The sequence below is a fragment of the Mastigoproctus giganteus genome, chromosome 5 (genome assembly GCF_048544385.1).
Source record: "Mastigoproctus giganteus isolate SK-2022 chromosome 5, ASM4854438v1, whole genome shotgun sequence".
Lineage (NCBI taxonomy): Eukaryota > Metazoa > Arthropoda > Arachnida > Uropygi > Thelyphonidae > Mastigoproctus > Mastigoproctus giganteus.
Window position 1 is genome coordinate 205,087,748 of NC_143579.1, and position 24,872 is coordinate 205,112,619.

A 24,872-nucleotide genomic window follows, 5' to 3' on the forward strand; every position below is an offset into this window, starting at 1 on the left:
TGTGCTTCTCTATTCACCATCGGGTCATCCAACCCACCCTGGGTGACCCAAAAACCTGCATTATAGTAATGAATAAAGAGCTGGACATTCTAGTGATCCATGGTCTGTGTACGAAGTATGCAACCTATATTCAGGTAATGTATGCCTCACGTTCATTTTATCTCATGTCTTTATACTGCCCGCCATCCCAAGACATTGAGGCATCACTCAACTACCTAGATCTCGCACCGGACTCCTTAGGGTCCAATGCAGTTATCATCACCTCAGATGTAAATGCCAAATCCACCCTCTGGCAGTCGCCAGTTCTGGACTCACTCCAGAGGTCTTTTGGTTGTGGACCCGATCTCCACTCGGAACATAACCATCCACAACAAAGTCAATATACCACCTACTGTAGTGCTACAGGGAAATCCAACATCAACATCACAGCCACCACCAATGACCAAGAAACCTGATTTGTGGCTGGACCATCATTTTTTCACTACTTTTTAACAGTCTCTGCAATTATCGAGATACAAACTGTGGAAAAAGTTTTTTAATTTCCTGTTGATAGCAGTCCATATCCTTTTCAATCAGCCACTTTCTCACTGATGTTTTCTATATCATCATCACTTTGAAACTCGTGACTTCCAATTACCAGAAAAAGATGCCAACTGCTAGGTGCCAGATCCAAGGAAAAAGCAGGATGCCCCAATATTGCCTATTTGAAATGCCACAAAAGTTGTTAGATTATTGCAGCTAGATATCCATCTCATGCTTAGTGTCTGAACATTTTGCACTTATAGTTACATGGATTTTATATATGTAGAGAGAAACTATAAACAATACACATGTCAGTATATTGTTTAACATCACTACCACTAGGTGCTTACTATGGGGGACTGAGAGAGAGAGAGAGAGAGAGAGAGAGAGAGAGAGAGAGAGAGAGAGAGAGAGAGAGAGTTTTGTGTTCCTGTACCAAGAGCTATGAAAGATGTGTAGTAAAATTTAACATGTTCTACCCACTTTCAAAAAATGTTTTAAAACATACTTTGAAGATAAAAAAAAAAAAAAAGACCAGAGCAAATTCTAAGATACAATTACAGTGTATTTGTAATCATATTAAATAAAATAATTTTTTTTCGTGCACTGCTTTATCCTGGGTCATGCTGTATATATCTGTGGTAGTATTTGCTCATTTACTAGATAATATACAAATCTTAATTTCTCTAATGAACATGTGGAGTAAAATGAAGAAATTAGAGTCCTACATCTTGTATTTTTTTCAGTAGATCAGGAATTCCAACAGCCCTATTGCTGTATCTTTGGAAGTCTCTTTTCTCTAGAATTTCTTGTAAGAGATCAGCATTCTCAGTACTCACAGCTTCGTGGACAACTATAATTAAAAAATATAATAAATGTAAATTCTAATTAATAACAAAAATTTAAAATACTTTTAAAACATCATTTTTTATAATAAAAAGTTTAGTCATTGTTTCAATAGCAATCATTAAAAATTAGAAAATTCAACAAATATCAAAGCAAAATATTTATCTTGATAGCGTCCTGAGGTAATTTACGAGGATGCAAATACACACATAATAAGATCGAGTCCATGAAAATCCAAAAAAAAAGTGCACAGCCCGTTGATACTGTGGTGCTAGTATACTGTTTGTCAAAAACAGTTACAATTAAGTTGTAAATTCCACTAGCCTTGGAACAGTATCAGGATATAAAAACATTTGTTGTCATTGTTAATCAATTTTGTTGCTACACACTTTGATTCAATGTTCTGATGATCCTAATCCAATGGATACACTCTTCTAGTGCTCTACTGTATCTGATCAGAATCATAACCTATCTTCCCTTTCTGTAAGTCTTTCATGTACACACTGCCCTTACTATAATTTAATTCTTCATCCATAATATTAGAATAACACCATGTGTCTGATAGCCCTATTATTCTGGCATTTGCTGATTTAGCCATAATGGTGTAGTATATGAAATGTATAAACTTTGGGATAGGGAGATTGATTGTGTTTGGATTTTATCTGCTTTTTGAACAAAAAATTTAACCAATCATAAATTCTCAAAATTCAGGTTGTTTGGGTAACCTTGTCTACCATGATATCTAAATCTTGGAGTAGTGCCTGGACCCAAATAGTAGTAGTAGTGGCAAATGATGTAAGAAAGCAAGCTTATATAGCATTAACAAAAAAAAAAACCCCACAGTTTGCTCATCCGTAAGTCTAGTCCCTTGAATTTATTCAACTCATCCACTTCCACAACAACAGATGGAAACATGTTCCAACAGTTGACCACCTGCTGGGTGAACTCCTGCACACACCTATCCTGCAATCATCCTTCCTCAACTTGAATTTATGCTCCCTTGTGTGTGTAGTCTCAGCAAGTGAAAGAGTACCATTAACATTCAGCTTAACTCAATCCATTCATTTAAACACCTCAATCAGATATCCCCACAGATGCCTAGTCTCAAGATGATGCAATTTTTTACAGAACTGAAGCCTTTCTAGGTAACAGCACCCTTTTGTTCCATTCACCAATCTGGTTGCCTTTCTCTGTACCTGTTCCAGCAGATCTATATTCTTAATAAAGTGAGGCCTCCAGAACTATATACAGTACTCAAAATGCAGGTTAACCATGGCCTTATACAAATGGATAATCACCTCCTTATGTATGCTAGCAAAATTTATGTATATCACAGGCAAAACCCCATGAGCTATCTGGGCAGCATGTCTGCACTGCTCAGAGATTTTCATGTCTGATTGCACAATTATCCCCCAAGTCTTTTTCATTCTTTACTACCCTGAGTGTAGTACCATACAGTTCATAAGTTACTCTGGGGGTTACTGTTACCAAGGTGTGGTACCTTGCATTTGTCAATTAAACTTAAACTGCCATATCTCAGCCCATCAACCCAATTTTCCTAGATCTTGTTGCAGTAGCTCACTCCAATGACTGTCATTAACCACCCTACCAACCTTTGTATCACCTTCCAACTTTGACATTAAGCCTGATATACTTTCATTAATATCATTGATAAATATTGAAAACAATAATGGACCTAGCACTGAACTCTATGGAACTCCACTAATAAAATTAGTCCACAAAGAGCAGTGCCCATTGATAACCATTCTGTCTTCTTCCACTTAACCATTCCTTTATCCATAGCTATAAATTGTCCTTAATGCCACATTACTCCAGTTTGTACAGCAGTCTTTTATGTGCAACAGTATCAGAAGCCTTCCTGAAATCCAAGTATGTGATACCAAAATTACTTTTGCATCCAGTTCCTTGGTCACCACATCATAGTAACCTATTAAATTGGTTAGACAAGACTGCTCCTTGCCAAATCCATGCTATGATTTTTTTTTTATGAAACCCCCAAACACAAAAGGTATCAAAACCTACAGTACTTAGTACCGTGCATGGTGACGGGCTCGAACCCCAGTCTAAGTCTAGGAGTGTAAGAAATGAATATCATTTCTTACACTCTTCTATTTTTTGTTTTTTTGTCTTCTAATGTACCATTCATCTAGTATTAAAAGAAAATGAAATCACTTTTCAATTGTCACAAAAAAAAAAAAAAAAAAAAACCAGTGCATTGCACACTCACATAAAGCAGTGCATTTCAAGGAATTAAATAATTGCTCAACAAAAGTTACCAGTGGCTGCCTAGCCTTACATCAAAGTGAAAAGTTTCTTATCAAATCAGGGGATTAAAAAAAAGAAAGAAAGAAGGGGGAGTGTCAAAATGATCCTAAGCAATCAGCAATAGGTTAAAACTATCTGTTTCAGATGAGGCTTGAAAATCTTTCACTTTAAATTTTTTGGCAAACTAGAATGCTACTTCTTGAATAAGAGAATTGACAATGGCACACTCTTAATACTCACATGTTGTGGAAACAAAGTGACATTGCTTTATTAATTTTTTTACTGTTGGTTTTTCTTCCCTTTCTGCATAACTTATCTTATTCCACTCAGTGACATTTTTTTTTTTTTTTTTTTTTTTTTTTTGATATAGCTGACAATATTGTTTCTCTTGCTTATTCTAAAAGTTCTGCAGCTTTCCTTTCACTATAGTTATATTTCTAACTATACAGTAGTTTTACAGCACTTTTATTTATACCATTTTTTCAATGTTAATTCCTTTCAATTACCCAGCATCTCAGCTGGGTAATTGAAATAATGAATTATAGCTAAAAGAAGGTTAAGCTATATGGAAAAGGGGATGGGGCATGAAGCAGTGGGTACAGATATGTATTTCCTAATGAATTGTCAGGCAGTCATGGGTGTCAGCACTTACAAGGAGTTAAAATCTACTTCATAAAGAATATTTCATATTACTTAGTTTATTTAAAACTACATATGGTTTTCTGCTAGTTCTTTTTGTCTCCAATTAAAAATTTCAATCTTGTTAATTTATTAACATAATTATGACTTATTATCACTTTATTAAAGTTTATTAAAAGCATATTTTGACATGCATTTTAATTTTGAAATAAAAGCATCATGTAACTCAGTTTCACAGTTTTCTCTTTCTATGTAAAAATAGTTACACTTTATCAAAATAAAAAAAAGTTATATACAGGAACTCCCCGACTTCTGCAATACTCGACTTACAGAAATTCGATTTTATGTAAGTTTTTGCCGGCCTGTGCAAACTTAAAAAAATCATGGAAGCATCCCGTAGAAAATGGAGGTATCATGAAAATATCGTAATGTGACCCCATCAACAAATTGTGTGTTTTTTTTTTTTTTTTTTTTTGTAATTCGTTCCAAGTCCTTGGAAGTTTAGCATTAGCAAAGGCACATGATACAAGACAACAAGCTTATTATATAGCATCAGCCAAACCCCCCCTTATTTCACCCATCCATTTGCTCCAAATGTTTCTCAAGTTCTGCTTTGAATCTATTTAAGCTATCAACTTCTACAACAACAGACAGAAGTTTGTAGTAGTAGTAGTAGTAGTGGCATGTGATGCACGAAAGCAAGTGTATGAGCTTATGCAGCATCAGCCAAAAAAAAAAAAAAATCACACCATTCCCTCCAAATGCCTGTCCAGTTCCTCCTTAAATTTATTCAACCTATCAACTTCCACAATGACAGATGGAAGTTTGTTCCAGCAATTAACCACCCGCTGGCTAAAGGCAAATTTCTGCATATCTATTCTATATCTGTCCTTTCTTAATTTGAATTTATGCCCCCTTAGGTTCGTAATCTGAACAAGTGGAGGGATCCCATCAGAATTCAGCGTGCTCAACCCATTCAAGGCCTTATACACCTCAATCAGATCACCGTGCAGGTGCCTAGTCTCCAGCCACTGCAATTTGCAGAACTTAAGCCTCTCTTGGTAAGAGGATCCCTTCATTCCCCTCACCAATCTTGTTGCCCTTCTCTGTACACGCTCAAGCAAATCAACATCCTTCCTAAAATGAGGCCTCCAGACCTGTACGCAGTACTCAAGTCGTGGCCTGACCATTGCCTTATACAGAGGGACAATCACCTCCTTCTCCCTGCTAGCAAAATTCCTATATATCACTGACAAAACCCCATGACCTGCCCTGGCAGCCTGTCTGCATTGCTCAGAAATCTTCATATCTGACTGCACAATTACTCCCAGGTCTTTTTCATTTTCTACCACCTTAAGTGTAGTACCACACAGTTGGTATGTTTCTCTGGGGTTACTTCTACCCATATGCAGTACTTTGCATTTTTCAAGGTTAAACTTCAGTTGCCACTTCTTAGACCATCTGCCCAAATTATCTAGATCCTGTTGCAGTAGCACACTGCCATTACTGTCATTAACAACCCTGTCAACCTTTGTATCATCTGAAAACTTCGACATTAAGCCTGATATACCTTCATCAATATCATTGATAAATATACAAAACAACAGTGGACCCAACACCGAACCCTGTGGGACTCCACTAATAACATTAGTCCACGAAGAGCAGCACCCATTGATTACCACCCTCTGTGTTCTCCCACTTAACCATCCTTTTATCCATTGTAGCAACTTACCCTTAATACCATTCTGCTCCAATTTGTATAATAGTCTTCCATGCGCAACAGTGTCAAAAGCTTTCCTGAAATCCAAATATATGATATCAAAATTATTTTTTGCATCCAGTTCTTTTGTAACCACATCATAATATCCTATCAAATTTGTCAGACAAGACTTTCCCTTAGCAAACCCACGCTGTGTCTGAATTATTGCTGCAGTCTTGTCTAGATGATCCTGCAATGCATCTTTAACCAGTGACTCCATTATTTTACCTGGAACAGAAGTTAAACTAATGGTCTGTAATTACTCGTGTCACCCTTCGATCCATTCTTTGTGAATTGGGGAAACATTTGCACATCTCCAGTCCGTGGGAACCTCCCGAGTCCAATGATGCTCTCATAATTATGGCTAAGGGTTTGCTTAGTTGCTTTGCCGTCTCCTTTAATATAACTGGATAGATCCCATCCACCCAGGTACTTTTCTTATGTTTAACTTCAACAATTTCTCCTCCACTTTGCTCTCAGTTATTACAAAATAATTAAGTATCCTGCTACAATTTGATAACCATCTGCCATTTTCAAACCTTAATAATTCCTCATGTGTGAATGTAGATGCAAAATACTCATTCAGTTTGTTTGCTGTCTGAGCAGGATCATCAACAGTCGAACCATCGATGTCAAGTGGACCAATCAGATTCATCCTCTTTCTTTTAGAGTTTATATAAGTAAAGAAATCCTTCCTGTTTTTCTTAGCATCTTTTTCCAAGGATTTCTCGTAATCTGCCTTCACCTGACTAACCTCTTTTGTGACCTGATTACAGACTAGCTTATATTTGCCATAGGCTTCTGAGTCACTTGATAATTTATATGCATCTCATGCATTTTTTCTTCTCTGTTATGAGTCTCATTAGATAACCATTTTGGCCTAAATCATGAACAATATTTCTTAATAGGTATGAAACTTTTAGTAGCTTCCACTATTAATTCCTTGAATGCTTCCCACTTAGAATGTACTGTTGGTAACATCGTCAGTTGATCAAACTGTACAGAATTTAAAAACTGTCGGAGACCACCGTACTCACCCTTACAGAAGCAAAACCCGATGGTAATTAAATCTTTAAGTAAATCCCACATCAGTAAACTGTGATCACTGCCACCTAGTGATTCCTTTATCTGGAAATTCTTAATACACGAATGATCACTGCTGATAACCAGATCAAGAGTATTACTTTTTCTGGTTGCCTCTCGAACATGCTGCTGCAGAAAACAATCATCCAATAAATCCACAAAAGTCTGACTAGTGTGTGAGTGACCAACCCACAAGTTCCAGTCAATATCTGGGAAGTTAAAATCTCCCATTATAAGACATTCCGATTTACTAGCCCACTCTATTTCTCTGTACAATTGTTCATTGTACTCATTCAAGTCATTGGGCCTATAACACACTCCTACTCTTATATTTGCTTTCGCAGTGCTTATGTCACACCAAACTGACTCAACAGTGCACTGTTCATCTATATCAACTGGATGCACTTCTTTTGATTTTATGTTTTTCTTAATTAACAGCATAACACCTCCTCCCTTTCTATCCTGTCTATCCTTTCTGAACCCATTATACTCCCCAAATTCCAGTTCAGCATTCCTTATATTTGTGTGACACCGCACAGATATATTGTTCCAGCAATCAACCACCCACTGGCTAAAGGCAAAATTCTGCACATCAATCCTACAACCACCTTTCCTCAATTTGAATTTATACCCTCTCAGGCAATTATTCTGAGCAAGAGGAAGAATTCCATCAGCATTGAGCATGTTCAAACCATTCAAGGCTTTATACACCTCAATCAGATCACCTCGCAGGTGTCTAGTCTCTAGAAACTGTAATTTGCAAAACTTAAGCCTCTCTTCGTAAGAGCAACCCTTTGTTCCATTCTCTAATCTTGTCACCCTTCTCTGTACTCGTTCCAACAGCTCTACATCTTTTTTTAAAATGAGGCCTCCAGGCCTGTATACAGTACTCAAGGTATGGCCTGACCATTGCCTTATACAAGGGGATAATCACCTCCTTATCCCTGCTACAAAAATTCCTGTATAATATTGACAAGACATCATGAGCTACTCTTGCAGACCATCTGCACTGCTCAGAAAACTTCATATCTGCCTGCACAATTACCCCCAGGTCCTTTTCATTTTCTACCACTGTCAGTGTAGTACCGCAGAGTTGATACATTACTCTGGGGTTACTGCTTCCCATATGTAGTACTTTACATATGTCAAAGTTAAACTTCATTTGCCACCTCTCAGTCAATCTGCTCAACTTTTCTAGATCCTGTTGCAGCAGCGTACTGTCATTATTGTCATTAACAACCCTGCCAACCTTCATATCGTCTGCAAACTTGGACATTAAGCCTGATATACCATCATCAATATCATTTATAAATACAGAAAACAACAATGGACCCAACAATGAACCCTGAGGGACTTCACTAACTAATAACATTAGTCCACGAAGAGCAGTGTCCATTGATTACCACTCTCTGTCTTCTCCCACTCAACCATCCCTTTATCCATACCAGCAATTTGCCTCCAATGCCACACTGCTCCAATTTGTGCAGCAGTTTTCCATGTGCAACAGTATCAAAGGCCTTTCTAAGATCCAAATATATGATATCAAAGTTATTCTTTGCATCCAGTTTCTTTGTGACTGCATCATAGTATCCAATCAAATTGGTCAGACAAGACTTGCCCTTAACAAACCCATGATGTGTCCGAGCTATAACTGAAGTCTTGTCTAGATGATCCTGCAATGCTTCTTTAACCAGTGCCTCCATTAATTTCCCTGGAACAGAAGTTAAACTAACAGGTCTGTAATTACCCGTGTCTCCCTTTGATCCTCCTTTGTGGACTGGGGTCACATTTGCACATCTCCAGTCCATGGGTACCTCCCCTGATTCCAGGGAAGCTCTCATAATTATGGCTAAGGGTTTGCTTACTTCCTTTGCTGCCTTCTTTAATATAACTGGATAGATTCCATCCACCCCAGGTGCCTTTCTTATGTTTATCTTCAACAATTTCTCCTCCACTTTACTCTCAGTTATTACAAGATTATCTAGCTTACTGCCAAAGTTTAATACACCTCTAGAATTCCCCTCACGGAATAACTCCTCATATGTGAATGTAGATGTAAAATATTCATTTAGTTTGTTAGCTACTTGAGCAGGAAAAGTTGAAACTTTTGCTATATAACTAAGCTATTTATCTCTCTAAAAGGTCATTTTTATAATGGAAGTTGGACTACATTTTCATCATTATCATACGTTCTTGTTATAAGAATCAATTTTGAATGCCTTTATATTTTTCTAAAGCACGTTTCTGGAGGTGATGACCATAAAACAATAAAAACATTTGCACTTTCCGGTTTATTGGGCTTTTCTGTTAGTGCATCTAATTATAAATGGGTAGTAAACTCGATCTTATTGCATTCGTGATAATACTGATAATTGGAATTCTGTGGGTTTTCTGGGTTTGGGAAATACAAGGACAATTGCATGCCGCCATATAGATGGATACAGGTTGTTCAGAAAAATTTATTATATAGAGCTAGTAGGATATCCAGACAATCAGAATTTAGGTGTTGTATCATAGTATAATAAATTCCATTGGGACCTGGTGCACTATTAGGCAATTTTGTAATGGTTTTAAGTAATTACTCTTTTAGTAATGAGATGTCTTGGTAGAGAAATTCAACTTACTCCGTTCAGCTTACTCTTTACATTTTTGAAAGTCAGTGCTGTAGCTTGTAACTGCTGATGTAGAAGCAAAAGATTCAGCCAGAATTTCTGATATCTCGTCTGTTGTAGAAACGTCCTGCCCTTTCCAATGGAAGATTGGAGATTGTATGCTTGGATATCTTCCACTTAAAATCCGAATTTTCTTCCACACTAAACTGGGACTCGAGTTCCTAGTAAGTGTGGAGGCAAACATGATCCAAGAATTTTTCTTTGCCTTCTGAATTCTCCTCGCTTCGGCTTTGGCTTTTTTATATGCAATCAAATTGAGGGTAGTTGGATATTCCGGAATCTATTCCATGTACGATTTTGTTTTGTTTTTGCCGTCACACATTCTGCATTCCACTAAGAGTTGTACCGTGCCTGCCCTGTCCTACTTATTTGCGGTATTGTAGCTTTCAAAGCTTCTAGCAGTTGATCGTTGATATATATGACAGCATCATCTATTGGCAACGTTTCTATTAATTGCTTATCCAGCTTGATTAATTGCATATATTTACTCCAATTAGCTTTTTTAAAATTCCATACTGTTCTAGTTTCTTCTGTAAGAGTCGATTGTGTCTGTATGGAACATGCTATCGGAAAATGATCACTGTTGTAAGGATCACTTAATACGAACCATTCTATACTGGGATAAATTGATGGAGAACATATTGTTAAGTCTATTGCAGAAGTGATACCTGTAGCAAAACTGATATAAGTGTGATCCCCACAGATGATGATGGGCATTCATATCCCCCATAAGGCAATAGGAAGGTTGAAGCTGCATAGTAAGATCGTTTAATTCCATCTGGAGATAGGAATATTTGGTGGAAGATAAAGGGATGAGATTGTGATAGAAATTCCGATGGCTATTCTCACTGCTACTGCTTCTAAGTTGGTTTTTAATGTTGTTTGCTTAGCTGGTATATTAGTATTCACCAAAATTGCCACTCCTTCTTTGGCAGTTCTGTTATCATTTCTGTCTCTCCTGAAAAGTGTATAGTTTTGAAATGTGGGTGAAGATTGAAGTGTTAGATGGGTCTCCTGAAGGCAAATGCAGACCAGTTTATACTGCTGAATAATATCTTTTATTTCATCCAATTTTCCATGTAAATCATGACAATTTCGTTGTATAATGATATACTGCATTATGTAGGTCTCAAAACTATTTGTTGAATCTGACTGCACTTTTGAGTTTTTTCGTTTATCATATTTGGGTCTGTCTTTCTTTGGAAAATTAGGACGAGGTGTATCAATATATTCTGCAGGGTGTAGTTCTAGTATGTTCTCTCTCTCTCTCTCTGTTCATCCGTATCCATTTCGTCTATGTTTGTTTGTTTCTGTTCACACGGTTTACTAGATGCTGTTTGCTTGTTTTTGAAGATGTTACTTCTGATTTCTGCTTTCCAGGCATGGAAGTATCCTGCTCTTTAGCACTGGATGTTTCTTGTGAAGCTGTTTTTGTCATTAATATTACTTTACTCCAGTCTATAATTTGATTTAGAGGTATTGCAACCTCTGTTTGAGTGGCTATAGTTTGCTGTCGTTTCACTGATGAAGCAGGTTTGGTTGCAAGTATCTGTTTTCTTGCTTCTGGATAAGACACTTTATTTTCTACTTTGTATTTTTGAATTTGTTTTCCCAATATCCACATTTCGCATGTCTTTGAAAAAGCAGGGTGATTTCCACAACAGTTTGTACAGAGTGGTGTAGAGGATGTGCAGTTTGCTTGATTGTGTTCTTTCGATTCACAGAGTGGACAGATGGGATCACTACGACATGTTGCCTGAGAGTGTCTGTATCACTGAAAGTTGTAATACCTTATTGGATTCGGTATATATGGTGGGATTTTGCAATTTAAATATCCTGCTTTAACTGAGTGGGGAAGAGAAGGTTTGGTAAAGGTGAGAATAACTGATAGGGTTGGAGTGAGAATTCCATCTTTCTTCATCATTATCCTCCTAACATGTATCACTTGTTGTTCTGTTAGCTCGTGCAGTAATTCTTCCTCTGAAACAGTCAAAAGGTCCCATTCGGTAATAACACCTTTTGATGTATTCAGGGAATTATGGGGAGTAATTTCAGCTGGCAGTCCTGCAAAAGTTTTTGTTTTTAACAATTTCTCAGATTGATGACTTAGTGAGGTTTCTACTAAGAGATCACCCAATTGTAATCGTTTTATCATCCAACCATGAACTCTATACTCTTCTGACTAAGAATGGGGATAATTTCCCAATGGGTTGTGTTGATAACGAATGAATCACCAAAATGAAAGGAACAGTAGGCCGAGAGCTGTTGATTTTCATTCGCTTAGCCTGAGACACGTTCGGTTGTAAGTCAGCAGATTTGTTGGAGTTAACTTTCTCCAATCTTGTGTTGTCAGTTTTTTGGTCCATTTTAAACTCCTTTTAGTCCTTGGTGGTGTCTTTTCACCCAGGTCCAGCCCCGCCATGGGGAGGCAGGAGTAGTGCCACCACGTGACCAAGCGAGTAAAGTAGAAGGTTAGTACACAGAAAAATTAAGAAAGGTTACTTTCCTTTCTGAAACTTCTTCCTTATGCTTTAAGAAAGAAAACTCTTATTATATATTTGAATAACAGAAGAAAACAAGTGTGAACTCAAAGGGGAAAACTTATCTCTCTAATATAATCGCAGTAGAAGTCGCAGGGAAGATCGCTTGGCACCCGGGGACTTACAAGTTGTGCTTATACAACTGCAGAGTGCATGGGAGATCTCTCAAGTGATAAGAATGGCCGAATAAAAGTGAAAAGATCAACTACTAGGAATCAAAAGGTGAATAAAGGATTAAAGGTGAACAGATCTAGTACCAGGAATCAAAATGTGACGTCACATTAACCACTGGAAGGGGCTGAGATCAGTGCAGCATAAATAAATGAATTTTTTATTTGAATTAATTTTTATTATAAAACTTGGATTTATTAATTTTTTTTTTATTTGCATTTTCCGCAGCACACCTGAAGCATACTTGTGGCACACTAATGTACCGTACCACACAGGTTGAGAAACACTGCTCTAATGATTAGGTGCATGACTTCCCACAAATAAGGTGCCAATAAGCACCGAAATGGCCATCTGGGAGGATGGAATCTCATTATTAATAAGTAACATCTCTTTTAGAAAAGTGTTGTTTATCAGTAGTATAACATGGGACAACCCATGGTGGTAACCTTACAATTTGAGAGATCAGTGGTTTTCATTAGAGTGTGCTTCTTTTGGTCTATGCCATAAAAAAATAGATGCAGGACATATCACTGCAAAAATCTAAAAAGGGAAGACTGCACAATTTTTTTTTAAAATCTATCTTTTAAAAAATAAAATTCTCATCTTATTTGAAGCATGTGTACCATTTATAGCTATGAAAGAACATACAAGAAGGAATCTACAGTAGCACTATTAATAGAATAATTAATTGTACTATTAATAAATAATATATTTATATATTATTTATTAATATTTAAAAGGAGGAGGAGGGTGGTCATCCTGCCGAAATGACCAGAACCGGGAAACTAGGCAAGAAACCGCATGAAATTCGGAACAAGCTCTTACAACAATGTTACCGCATCCGGGGTAGCCGATGCGCCAGCACTGGGGACCCAGGGTACTGGTGTGAAGTGGACCACTGGCCACAGAACAAGCTGTTATAACAATGTTACCGCATCCGGGGTAGCCGATGCGCCAGCTCACTGGCCACAGCAATAAGCTTACTACGCCGAAAAGGACAATTAACATTGGCGAATGGAATGTTCGAACGGGGCACCACGTTGGACAAAAGGAAATCATTGCCCAAGAACTACTTAGGTGCAAGATATCAATCGCGGCATTATCCGAATTAAGACTCACCGGGTCTGGAACGATGATCATCCAACCACCAGCACCTAATGAAGTGGTTATGCTATTCTACTCTGGTGGTGAGAAACGAGAAGCAGGAGTGGGCTTTATGGTCGATGCTCAGGCCACCAGTAGTGTGATCACTTTCCAACCAATATCGGACCACCTGGCAGTCCTTACTGTCAAGGGCACCATCAAGACCCATATTATCTCCGCCTATGCGCCAACTGAGACTAGCCTGGACCCGACCAAGAATGACTTCTACAACCAGCTCCAACATACGCTGGATTCAATTCCGCAGACAGAAGTGATCATCCTCGCAGGGGACTTTAATGCCCATATTGGCGTGGACAGATCTGGTTGGGAAACAACAATGGGCAAGTTTGGCCATGGGAAGATCAATGACAACGGCTTACGTTTGTTGTCCTTTGCCGCATCTAACAACCTGATCATTGGAAACAGCCATTTCCAGCACCCTCAAAAACATCAACTTACATGGCGAAATCCATCTGGCAAGGACTCAGCAATCCTGGACTACATTTTGATCAATGCCAGATTTTGCTCATCACTCATGGACGTTCGTGCCATGAGGGGACCTGATTGCGGATCTGATCACTACCTCATCCGGGCTAAGGTGCAGCTCAAATTACGGCATGCAAAAAGATCATCTCGGTCAGCCAAGCTGGACTGGAGGCAGCTAATGAATGCTGCCAACAAACAGGCATATCAGATCGCCCTATCCAACCGCTTCGAGATGCTGGCTGTGCCCGAGGATATAAATGAAGAAGAAAAGCAGATCTCTGATGCCATCCTGGAATGTGCCAAGCCCCTATGTCCACCTGCCCGACGTCGAACGCAACCATGGATATTAGACGAGTGCCTCGACCTCGTGGACAAACGGAAACAGGCAAAGTTGGTCGACTTTGAACGGTACCGGCAGCTAAACCGAGAAGTCCGACAAAGAATGACAGCAGAAAGAGAAGCATACTGGAACCAAGTGGCAGACGATCTTGAAGTGGCGGCGTCCAAAAACGAGTACCGCACTCTCTACCGCACCCTCAGATGTCTGAGTGGAAAGACCAAATTGACTAGTGACAACATCAAGAATGCTGATGGGACCTTCGTGCGATCACCATCCGAACGCCTGCAACGGTGGAGTGAATTCTTCAAAGCTTTGTATAATCACGACCCACCTCAGGGACCGCCAGCAACAGCACTCTCGATCGACCCCCCTGAGGTCTCCATGGTCGATGTTGAGCCTACAGTAGAAGAAGTGAAAGCAGCCATACAATCCCTGAAGAATGGCAGGGTACCAGGAGTGGACCAAGTCACCACAGAAGCGATCAAAGCCGGGGGAGATGTACTGCTTCGCCGACTACACTCACTCCTCAAAACCATCTGGTGCACTGAACAAATTCCGTTAACATGGAGGAAAGCCATTATCGTACCGATCCACAAGAAAGGTGATAACCGGGACTGCAAGAACTACCGTGGCATCAGCCTCCTTTCCATCATCGGAAAGGTCTTTATGAAGATCATCCAGTCAAGACTGCAAAAACATCGCGAGCAAACCAGTCGAGAAGAACAGGCAGGATTTAGACCCGGGCGAGGATGCTGTGATCAAATCTTTGCCATTCGTCAGCTGATGGAGGAGAGGATCCGGTGTGGACAGCGAACCGTCATTGTTTTCATTGACTTTAAGTCTGCTTTCGACTGTGTCCACCGGCCTGCCTTATGGAAACTACTAGAGGTTGAACATGTACCTCGAAAAGTCATCACACTCCTCCAAACTGCATACAACGGTTTAACCAGCCAGGTGCGCATCCAGAACGATTTATCTGAGGAATTTACCATCCAAACTGGAGTCCGCCAAGGGGATGTAGCCTCCCCGTTGCTTTTCAACATCGTGGTCGACGCCATTATGAGGCAAGCATTCAGAAACAGACAGGGCATACAATATGACAAGGATCACTATGTGACTGACCTGATGTTTGCTGATGATAGTGCTATCCTTGCCAGTAACGACGCTGAAGCCATGGACATCCTCTACGACATTGCCCGCATTGCCCGGCCATACGGTTTGAAGATCAATGCTGGTAAGACAAAGGCCCTGACAACAGATGGGTCGCAAGCCACCATCTATCTTGAAGGCGTCCAGATCGAGCAAGTGCAGGACTTTAAATACCTTGGGTCGCTGGTCCAGGAGAAGAAAGTTGCATCCACCATGGAAATCCACAGCAGAATTGGACAGGCGGCCACTGCGTTCGCCTCGCTCAAATGGTGTCTGTGGAAGAGGACCAACATTTCCACAAAGACTAAAATCCGACTCTTCCGGACTTTGATCCTGCCCATTCTTCTTTACGGATCGGAAACATGGATTTGTCTCAAGTTAGATTTGAACAAACTCGAGGTATTCCAAATGCGATGCCTGCGGCAGATCTTGGGCATCTCTCTTCGCGACCGCATCACTAATGATACCATCCGCGCCAGATGCCAACAGCAACCAACCATTGCCGACCAAATCCAGAAGCGAAGGCTCAGATGGTTTGGCTACGTATATAGAATGGGCACGAACAGAATACCATCCACACTCCTTTGGAGACAACGACCCACCCAATGGAGCATCCAACGGACCGCGCCTAGGAAAACGTGGGCCAAGCAAGTGGAAGATGACTTGAAGAGCCGACGTCTCGACCTTAACCAGGCCAGAACTGAAGCCATGGATCGTAAGGTATGGAAGAACATCACAGAGCAAGTCCGAAACCCTGCGGCACCTACAGCAGCATACTGGTTGCGTGGCCAACCGCCTCCCCCAGCTGCCAGGTAAGGACCAAAGAAGAAGAAGAAGAAGAAGAAGAAGATATTTATATATCTGATACAATAAGATTTTCTTTTAGACCAGGTACATGGAATCATTTTAGAAAAAAAAAAAAAAAAAAAAAGTTTTATAGTATTTTAAATTCTAAATTTCTTCAGCAACATTAACCAACATAACCAAACAACATATAATTAAAATCTTGCAAATATGAAACCAAGAGCAAAGTCACTGGCATATCACAAAACCAAGGGTTTTGGTAGTGGTCCTGCATGCACACTATTCAGATTCCCTACAATCACAGCTGGCAGAGCAGAGACAGTAAATTATTCACTAGCTGATCCAGATGCCTCTTGACAGAGGTCAAATGAAAAATTTTACAAAATTGAATTCTTGTTAATATTTAATAATCAAATATGTACACTATCACTGAAGTATGTGTGATGAACCCGAACAGCGTTCCAATGCACTCCAGTTCATTCTGAGCTCTGCTTTTAAAGCATTATCAATAGATTGTCTAGTGGGCAACATAACAGTCAGCCTGAAAAATTATTTTAAAGCTATGCCATGATATGTAAATACTGTTGAGTCTTGCCATAATGCCCGTCATAATCCCAAGAGGATACTGCATGACAAAAGAGACAAGGAAAAGCTGAAGCTTTGCTCTGGAGACCCAAAGTGGTTTGGTCTATTTACTCCTCCATTAAGCAATTAGTAATATTATACCAAGTGATGAGAATTCTAACAACTAGGACTGCATGGTGTCACAGAGGATTGGCCATTCCTCCATTTAATCTGGACTCCACCTCAAAACCATCTAACTTTTGTTTGTGTCTGGGTGGTTACTTCCAATATACTGGGTATTCACAGTATTAGGGAATATACACATGGCAGATATACTCAGGGTTACTAAACCAGGTTACTAAAATAGCTAAACCAGAGTGAAAGTGTAAGCAGAAGATTTATCTATGGCAAAATGACCATTTACCAATTTTTTCCACACTTAACTTTCAAATGAAACCTGAGTATCATCTGCATCAGCATTTTAGACTTTCACTAACATCACTGGAAGAATGGTTATGGCAAACCTGATGAACACTTGTGTAGGAAATTATTTTAATTTTTACAGAATTTTTTTAATCCAAAACCACTCAGCCTATTCAGATGCAATGATACTTTTCACATATCGCAATACTTTTCCAAAAAAGTAGGCCTATATCTCCTTGTTTTCTCTAACAAAAATTTGAGAAATCTTTGTCAAACATGATCAAAATGTTTAACAATACCTATGAGTTTTTGTGTGATTACAAACAAATTAAAAATTCAGTTCTTTTGTCCTCTTAATTCTTTACAGATCATACAAGCAGATCTTGAAAAGCAATTTCCAAAATTATTTGAAAAAAAAAAAAAAAAAAAAAAAACACAAGAAGAAAAGTTCGATAAATTTTATTACCTGTATAGCCTTCTCTATTTTCTACCATAACATCTGCTCCGTGATGTAAAAGTATACGAGCAGATTCCATGTGGTTCAGAGTTACAGCCAACATCAAGGGAGTTCTACCCCGACTATCTTGTTTTTCAATATCATGCTAACAATAACAGTAATCAAAATCAAATAACATCCACACAATTCATAATAAAAATTACAAACTTACAATTATAGTTTTAATATGAACAAGAATACTGCAATATTGCACTTTGCTATAAAGGTCTAATTACCAGAGTCATGCCATATGATGATTATTATTAGAGTTGATCTAAGTTATGCTTCTTTCATATTTAAAAATGCAAAGTTATAATTTTTTATTCCAGAATAAGTTTGTTTATTTGGGTTTAACTTGAAAATAGCCCTTTAATAACTATGTCATCAAGAAAAACTCGCTACACACTTCTGGAGAGCTCTAAGAATTATCTTTCTGATAAAGAGAATGATTAAATTAAGACTGAATGTAGATCACAGATACAGCAAGAATATATCTTGCTAATGATAAAACTTGTTTGAAATACAATTTACAGTACATTACTAAAAAATTTCTTTCTCACACAGGCACAAAAAATGCTTTTAATTCAAAAACCCAATATAGTAGGCTCTCAATGTCAGTTGTTAATTGGTTAATTAAAAGTGTAATGGATAAGATGCAATTGGCTTGCATGTATATAGTGATAATTAGCTCTAAGGAAATCATAAGCTTGGGCAATAAACCCATTTTATGAATAAATATAACAGCAATAAAAACTAAATAATAATAATTTTTTTGATTTAAACCTAAAATACACATAACAGTTTACTCAGTGAAAGCTGATTCCCTCTTGATCTACAAACCAGAAAAAATATTTCTGAGTTACCCTGAGAGAAAGAGAAGAATGATGATATCCAGCTCAGGACTCTGGGTGTGCCAAAGCCCATACTCACCAGATGTGAGCCCTAATGTCACGTATATATATATGCATTAATTGCCTTCTGCATCTATTATCCTGATGAGCATTCCATTTTGTAAAATTTTCCATTCCAAGCACTGGCTACAAGAAAGAGCTCTATGCAATTGGGATATTGTCCAAGTTCATTGAGAATATCTATTTCACTCTCTCTGCATCAGGAATCATAACAAGCTCCTTCTTTGCCTCCCATGCTTGAAGAAATCCAACAATGTCGAAGTTCTTGGTTTATTATTCTCTGTCTTTTCATCAAGTAACTCCTCTGAGGCCTTAAATTCATTCAATTGAACCAGGTGTGAAATGTTGAACTTTTCAGCAGTGGCATCAATAGTTCTTCAATATCATATGGCTCTAATTCCAAACTGAACAATCCTTTCCTAAACTTTTGTGCATGTTTCCTCTTGGAATCCAGGGAAATTGATGATACATTCAAACCATAACTTCCATCGCAAGCTCATACACTTGCTTTCTTGCATCAAATGCCGCCACTACTACTACTACTACTACTGCTATCATGTAGCGGGAAATTATTTCATCATAGGCAACTGTAATGTTCTCTATTATATTCTTGGCATTCAACTGCTTTCAACATTGTTTTAAGATGGGTCTTTTCTCCATTTGTGGTATCTAAGCATTTAATGAATGGGCTCACACAGTGGCATTGCTTGGATTAGTAATTACATTCTGATCCATGGACCTCAAGATTTATTTTGTATTGGGGAAAAGAATATGGCCTTTTTTATTCCATTTTCAACATCCCATCACAAACTGATTTCATCAAGGTTGCCTGGGTAGCATGTAGCACTGCTGACCATCTGCAGTGCCTTCTCTAATGTCATTCTTACTGAGATAAATCTTTGCTGCAGTAAAGAACTGATGAGAGAACCACACACGGAATAAGGTCCAGGAAGCCTTTCTTTTTTTGAACTTAAAAACCACAGGAAACCAAAGTTTTTCAATGCTCTTTGGTTCTCATAGTGGTAAAAAAGTATCAGTTTCAAACTTGAGATTCTAAGTGACAATGCTCCCCAGAAGGAGGAAGTTGATTCATAGATGATTTATGCTCGAACAAGTTCTTTCCTTCACGATGAAAGTTCCATTAGGCTTCTTTCAGAACAGCCTGATTTCATTGACACTGACAACTTGTTTACAACCTCATCTAAGCTCTAAAATAATTTGTGTAAACTCATTGATGTAACTCCTGTTGACCGGGTATCAGCATCCACTGAATTTTAGTCAAATGAATTATTATTAGTAAAGACACACACAAAAAAAAACCTGTCCCTACAACTATTATCCATTTTTAGCAAGTTCAGAAGGTACTAGTCCAGATGTTCCTTTAATTTACCCAGAATCTCAACTTTGATCACTTAGGAATGCAGTTTATTCCAGTGGTAAGCAACACGCTGTCCACATGTAAACTTTCCGTGGTCCACTCTATTAGTTTTCTCAAATTTTTGTGTCTAATTATTGTGATAGAATTCCATGGCCATTCATTTTGTTATTCTTCGCTCAGGGGCTCATATAATTCATTCAACTGTGACAAATTATGTCTGGTTGATGGATGACAAGACTGTGTAACCCACATATCTTTTTGTCTTCTCCAAGATTCCTGTAGAAGCCTCTTTGGTCCTCAATGAAGATTCGGTTGTTTATTTTCCTCTGGGAGCTCTCTTTGTATCGGCACAGTTCTCTTGCTGAGTGCAAGGAGGTTCTGCTTGAATGTGTCCAAGTACTCTCCTATTCTCTGATTTTTTGTCTCATGTTTGCTGTGGATGCTGTCTCTCTTGAGGATGCTCTTCACTTTTCCAATTAATTTCTTACTCCTATTGCCCCATTGGTACTGGGTCAATTGGTCTATCTTGACTCTTAATTCTTCTATCTTCTGCTGAAGTCTTCTTTCCCAAGCTAGTGGTTCATTTTGTTTTGTTTTCGGTTCTTCTGCTGCTGGTCTCTCACTTCTCTCCCGTTAATCCTCGTGGCTCCTACTGCAGCACAATATACGGCTGTGTGGATGGCCTCCAGTGTTGCACCATTGCTGTCGAGGTAATACGGTATTATGTACCGATTCAGGTGGTCTGTGACTCTCCACAAGGTTCTATTTGTCCTCTGCTTCGGTATTATTATATAATAATAGTAATATTATTATTATTATTATTAGCCATATGGTGCAAGGAAGCCTGAGGCTTATGCTGTACCAGCTAAAAAAAAAAAAATTTCTGAGTTACCCTGAGAGAGAGAGAGAGAGAGAAGTAGAAGGAAATCACCAAGAAAAAGAAGAATGATGATATCCAGCTCAGGATCCTGGGTGTGCCAAGCCCATACTCACCAGATGTTAGCCCCTGGGGTTGATTTAATAACAAAGTGGAGAGATAACAAAATGGTGCTATGAAAGTAAAAATACAAAGTGAGTAAAGTTACAATTCAACTTAATGAGTTTGGGTGACATAAAAGGCACGCAGATATTTGTAAACCACTGGCTTGTAGCTGTAAAGGGTGTTGTGTATGTCTTTATTGCATACAAATGTGCCATGTGTATACGATAAAGAGTTCTTACAGAATGGCAGATAGAAAACGTTGAGAAGCACTTCAGTTGCATGTTTTTTAAAAGGCTGAAGAAGCATGAAGATGTTTAGAGGTACCGAATCATAAAGATGGCTCAAAATGTTTAAAAAATCATTACATAATGTGTGATGGCCTCTGAATCTAACAAAATATTTTCATTTAATGTTTATCAAAATCAAAATAAGGAGAGGTTGCTGAGGTGTTGTTAACTGTGTTCTATATGAGCTACAACAAAACAGCTCACAATAAAATTCTGAACTCCTCTGGTGGCCTTAGTATAAACAATGTTTTAAAAATTTATAATAGGGATCAAAGCCATTGTTACAAATGTAATGTGGTGGGTCAAAAAGTTAAAAAATCATTAAATTATTTGTGACATGAAAAACACCTTACACCATGTTTGTGATAAAACTTAGTTTACTGAACGCTAAATGCTGGAAAATTACAGTTACAATTTAAAAGCTAAATCCCATATGTACATTCAAAATAAATAATTAAATAATAATTAAAATAAAATTAAATAATTATATAATGCTTAAAATAATTAATCTGCAGGTGACATTTTTGATATTACACTTTGGGAAACTATTGCTAGGCAAATTTAAATTTCCCAAAATTTAGCTTTCAATAAAGTTTTATCACAAAAGTAGTGTAAAGTGTTTTTCATTTAACAAATAATTTAGTATATCCATATTTCAGCTTTCATATATTACAAAAAAACCATGCTATGTAATGCGTGAATGGCTCTAAATTAAACAAAATATTATTACTATTAATATTGTTTATAAAGATCAAAATAAGGAAGGATAGTCAGATGAAATGCTATGATGTATTAAAGGTGGGAGTGTCTTGAGCAACAGAATGAAAAATTGTTACATAATAATATGGGTTGGAGGAAGGCAAGCCAATATTTACATCAAATAACACGATATATGACACATTATCATATAATCTAGAAAAATTATGCACAAATGCTGTATAACCTCATCAGAAATAGAGTCAACAATTTTTTTCTTCATTTACAGTATTTTTCCCATTCCACTCACACCTATATGTTCAACTTCAGTGCTGCACTGCTGACTATAATAATAGGTAGTGGAACCTACAGGGATGAGAAAAATCTAAGATAATATAAAAAAAAACAGTAAAGAAAGAGATGAAGAACACAGGAAAATCATGGGTTGTGATTAAGGAAGAAGTAGCAGCAGCAGAATTCAGTGAAAGGTAGTGGCGGAGCCTCTATGCCCCACATGGAATGAAGTATCTAGATCTGGAATGACGATACTTGCTTAATTGCAAGTATCATCAGACTTGAGCAATCGAATCATAGCACAGGTATATTTCATGCAGTGCAAAACAATCACATATAGTCAGTGGAGAGTTGACCAACAAACATAGAGAGATACAATATGCCACTGTCGCTTCATCACCTGTCTATATCATTAAGTGGTATGAAACAAAAAATTGTTATAAGCCAAGGACAGACTGACCTAAGTATCTTTGTGGTGATGTCCACTGGGGCCAACAGTAAATTTGGGTCATCAATAACTAACAGTCATGACACGATAAGTAATTCAGATGTAGCCAAATTGTTGGGAGCTAACCCTGCAAATGGCTTCTGCTGTTCTTGGGATAATGTCATGAGTCAGTTACCACAGGGTGCAACATTGGACTGTTTTTAATATTTATTAATGTTATTGATGTAGGTATTTCAAGTTTGATATCTGAATTTGTTATTGGTACAAGGGTGTGTAAGGATGATTAATAACATTAACCAGGGTATGGTACTTCAAGAAAACTGAGGTTTAACATTGATAAATGCAGGGTACTGCTGTAGTTGTAGGGTTTTAGGCACATCAGCAACTTAGGTCATACTGCACCATATATAATATATCTATAAACTGTGTGTTCTGTGGTGAATTTGCTGTTTGCTGGATAAAAAACCCCAAGTTTCCACAAGGAAAACCATATTACCAATGAGACCGACTAACTCAGTCACACTGTGAAAAATACCCATAAAAATTCCTTGCATCATTGCCACATTTATAACTCAGGTATTTTCCACCTGGGGTGGAAAGGTACTGCATTTGGATAACAGTAATACCAAAATAACATACAACTTCAATAACACCAAGCAAAGCAGATGATAATGAAAGATATCTAGGGATAACTGTACAGTCTGACATGAAGTTCTCTTAAAAATGCAAGAGAGGCTTCTATCACTTCTTTGCCCCTACTGGCAAAGTTCCTTTGCCAGTAGGGGCAAAGAAGTGATAATCCCACTATATAAAGCGAAGGATAAACTACATGAGGGGAGGTTGAAAAGTTTCTAGCCTCTCACAGAAGGAATACCGGAAAGTTGAAAAAACTCATTTAGTTTTCAATACATTACCCACTCCCTTAAATCAACACACTTTCTCTCCCAATCCACTAACTTTCATAACTGCTTCTATTGGAATGAGCAGCAGCCTGGAAAATAAGATGCAGGATATTTCAGAGACTGCTGGGAATCATTGGGGTACAAGTAAACACATTGGTTGTGTTAGGGTAGCTAAGAAAAAGAACAGGTGCATGTATACTTGCGTGTACACCAATGCTAGGAGTTTGGTAAATAAATTTGATGAATTTGAGGTATTGCTCAAAGCATCAAAGGCAGATATTGTTGGGATTTCAGAGACATGGTGTCACACAAATATAAGGAATGCAGAACTGGAATTTGGGGAGTACAATATCTACAGAAAGGATAGACACGATAGGAAGGGAGGAGGGGTTATGCTATTAGTTAAGAAATACATAAAATCCAAGGAAGTGAAGCCAGTCGACATCACTGGACAGCGTAGTGTCGAGTCAGTTTGGTGTGACATAAGCATTGGGAGATCAAAATTGAGAGTAGGAGTGTGCTATAGGCCTAATGACTCTGTTGAGTATAATAAGAAACTGTACAGGGAAATAGAGTGGGCCAGTAAATCAGAGTCTTATAATGGGGGATTTTAATTTCCCAGATATTGACTAAAATTTGTGGGTTGGTCACTCATACACTAGCAAGGCTTTTGTGGATTAATTGGATGATTGTTTTCTACATCAACATGTTCGGGAGGCAACTAGAGGAAGTAATACTCTTGATTTGATTATCAGTAGTGATTCTTCATGGTTCCTTTATCTGCAGATTCTTAATGCATGAAGAATCACTAATGTTAACCAAATCAAGAGTATTACTCCTTCTAGTTGCCTCCCGAACATGCTGATGTAGAAAACAATCATCCAATAAATCCACAAAAGCCTTGCTAGTGTGTGAGTGACCAACCCACAAATTCCAGTCAATATCTGGGAAATTAAAACCCCCCATTATAAGACTCTCTGATGTACTGGCCCACTCTATTTCCCTGTAGAGTTTCTAATTGTGCCCAGGTGGTAGATGACTTTTATCAACC

The 24,872-nt window shown here is 38.1% G+C and overlaps 1 protein-coding gene across 1 annotated transcript in view; it reads right to left on the reverse strand.

The window, feature by feature from the left end:
* The window catches only part of LOC150086026 (ankyrin repeat domain-containing protein 13D-like), a 204,548-nt gene that overhangs the window by 172,618 nt on the left and 7,058 nt on the right, over positions 1-24,872 (reverse strand). Inside the window, exons 2-3 of the mRNA XM_090373656.1 lie at positions 17,894-18,029; positions 1,251-1,375 (exon numbers count right to left, since the gene is read on the reverse strand). Coding sequence (XP_090229782.1) covers positions 1,251-1,375; positions 17,894-18,029 — 261 coding nt within the window. The remainder of the gene's footprint in view (positions 1-1,250; positions 1,376-17,893; positions 18,030-24,872) is intronic.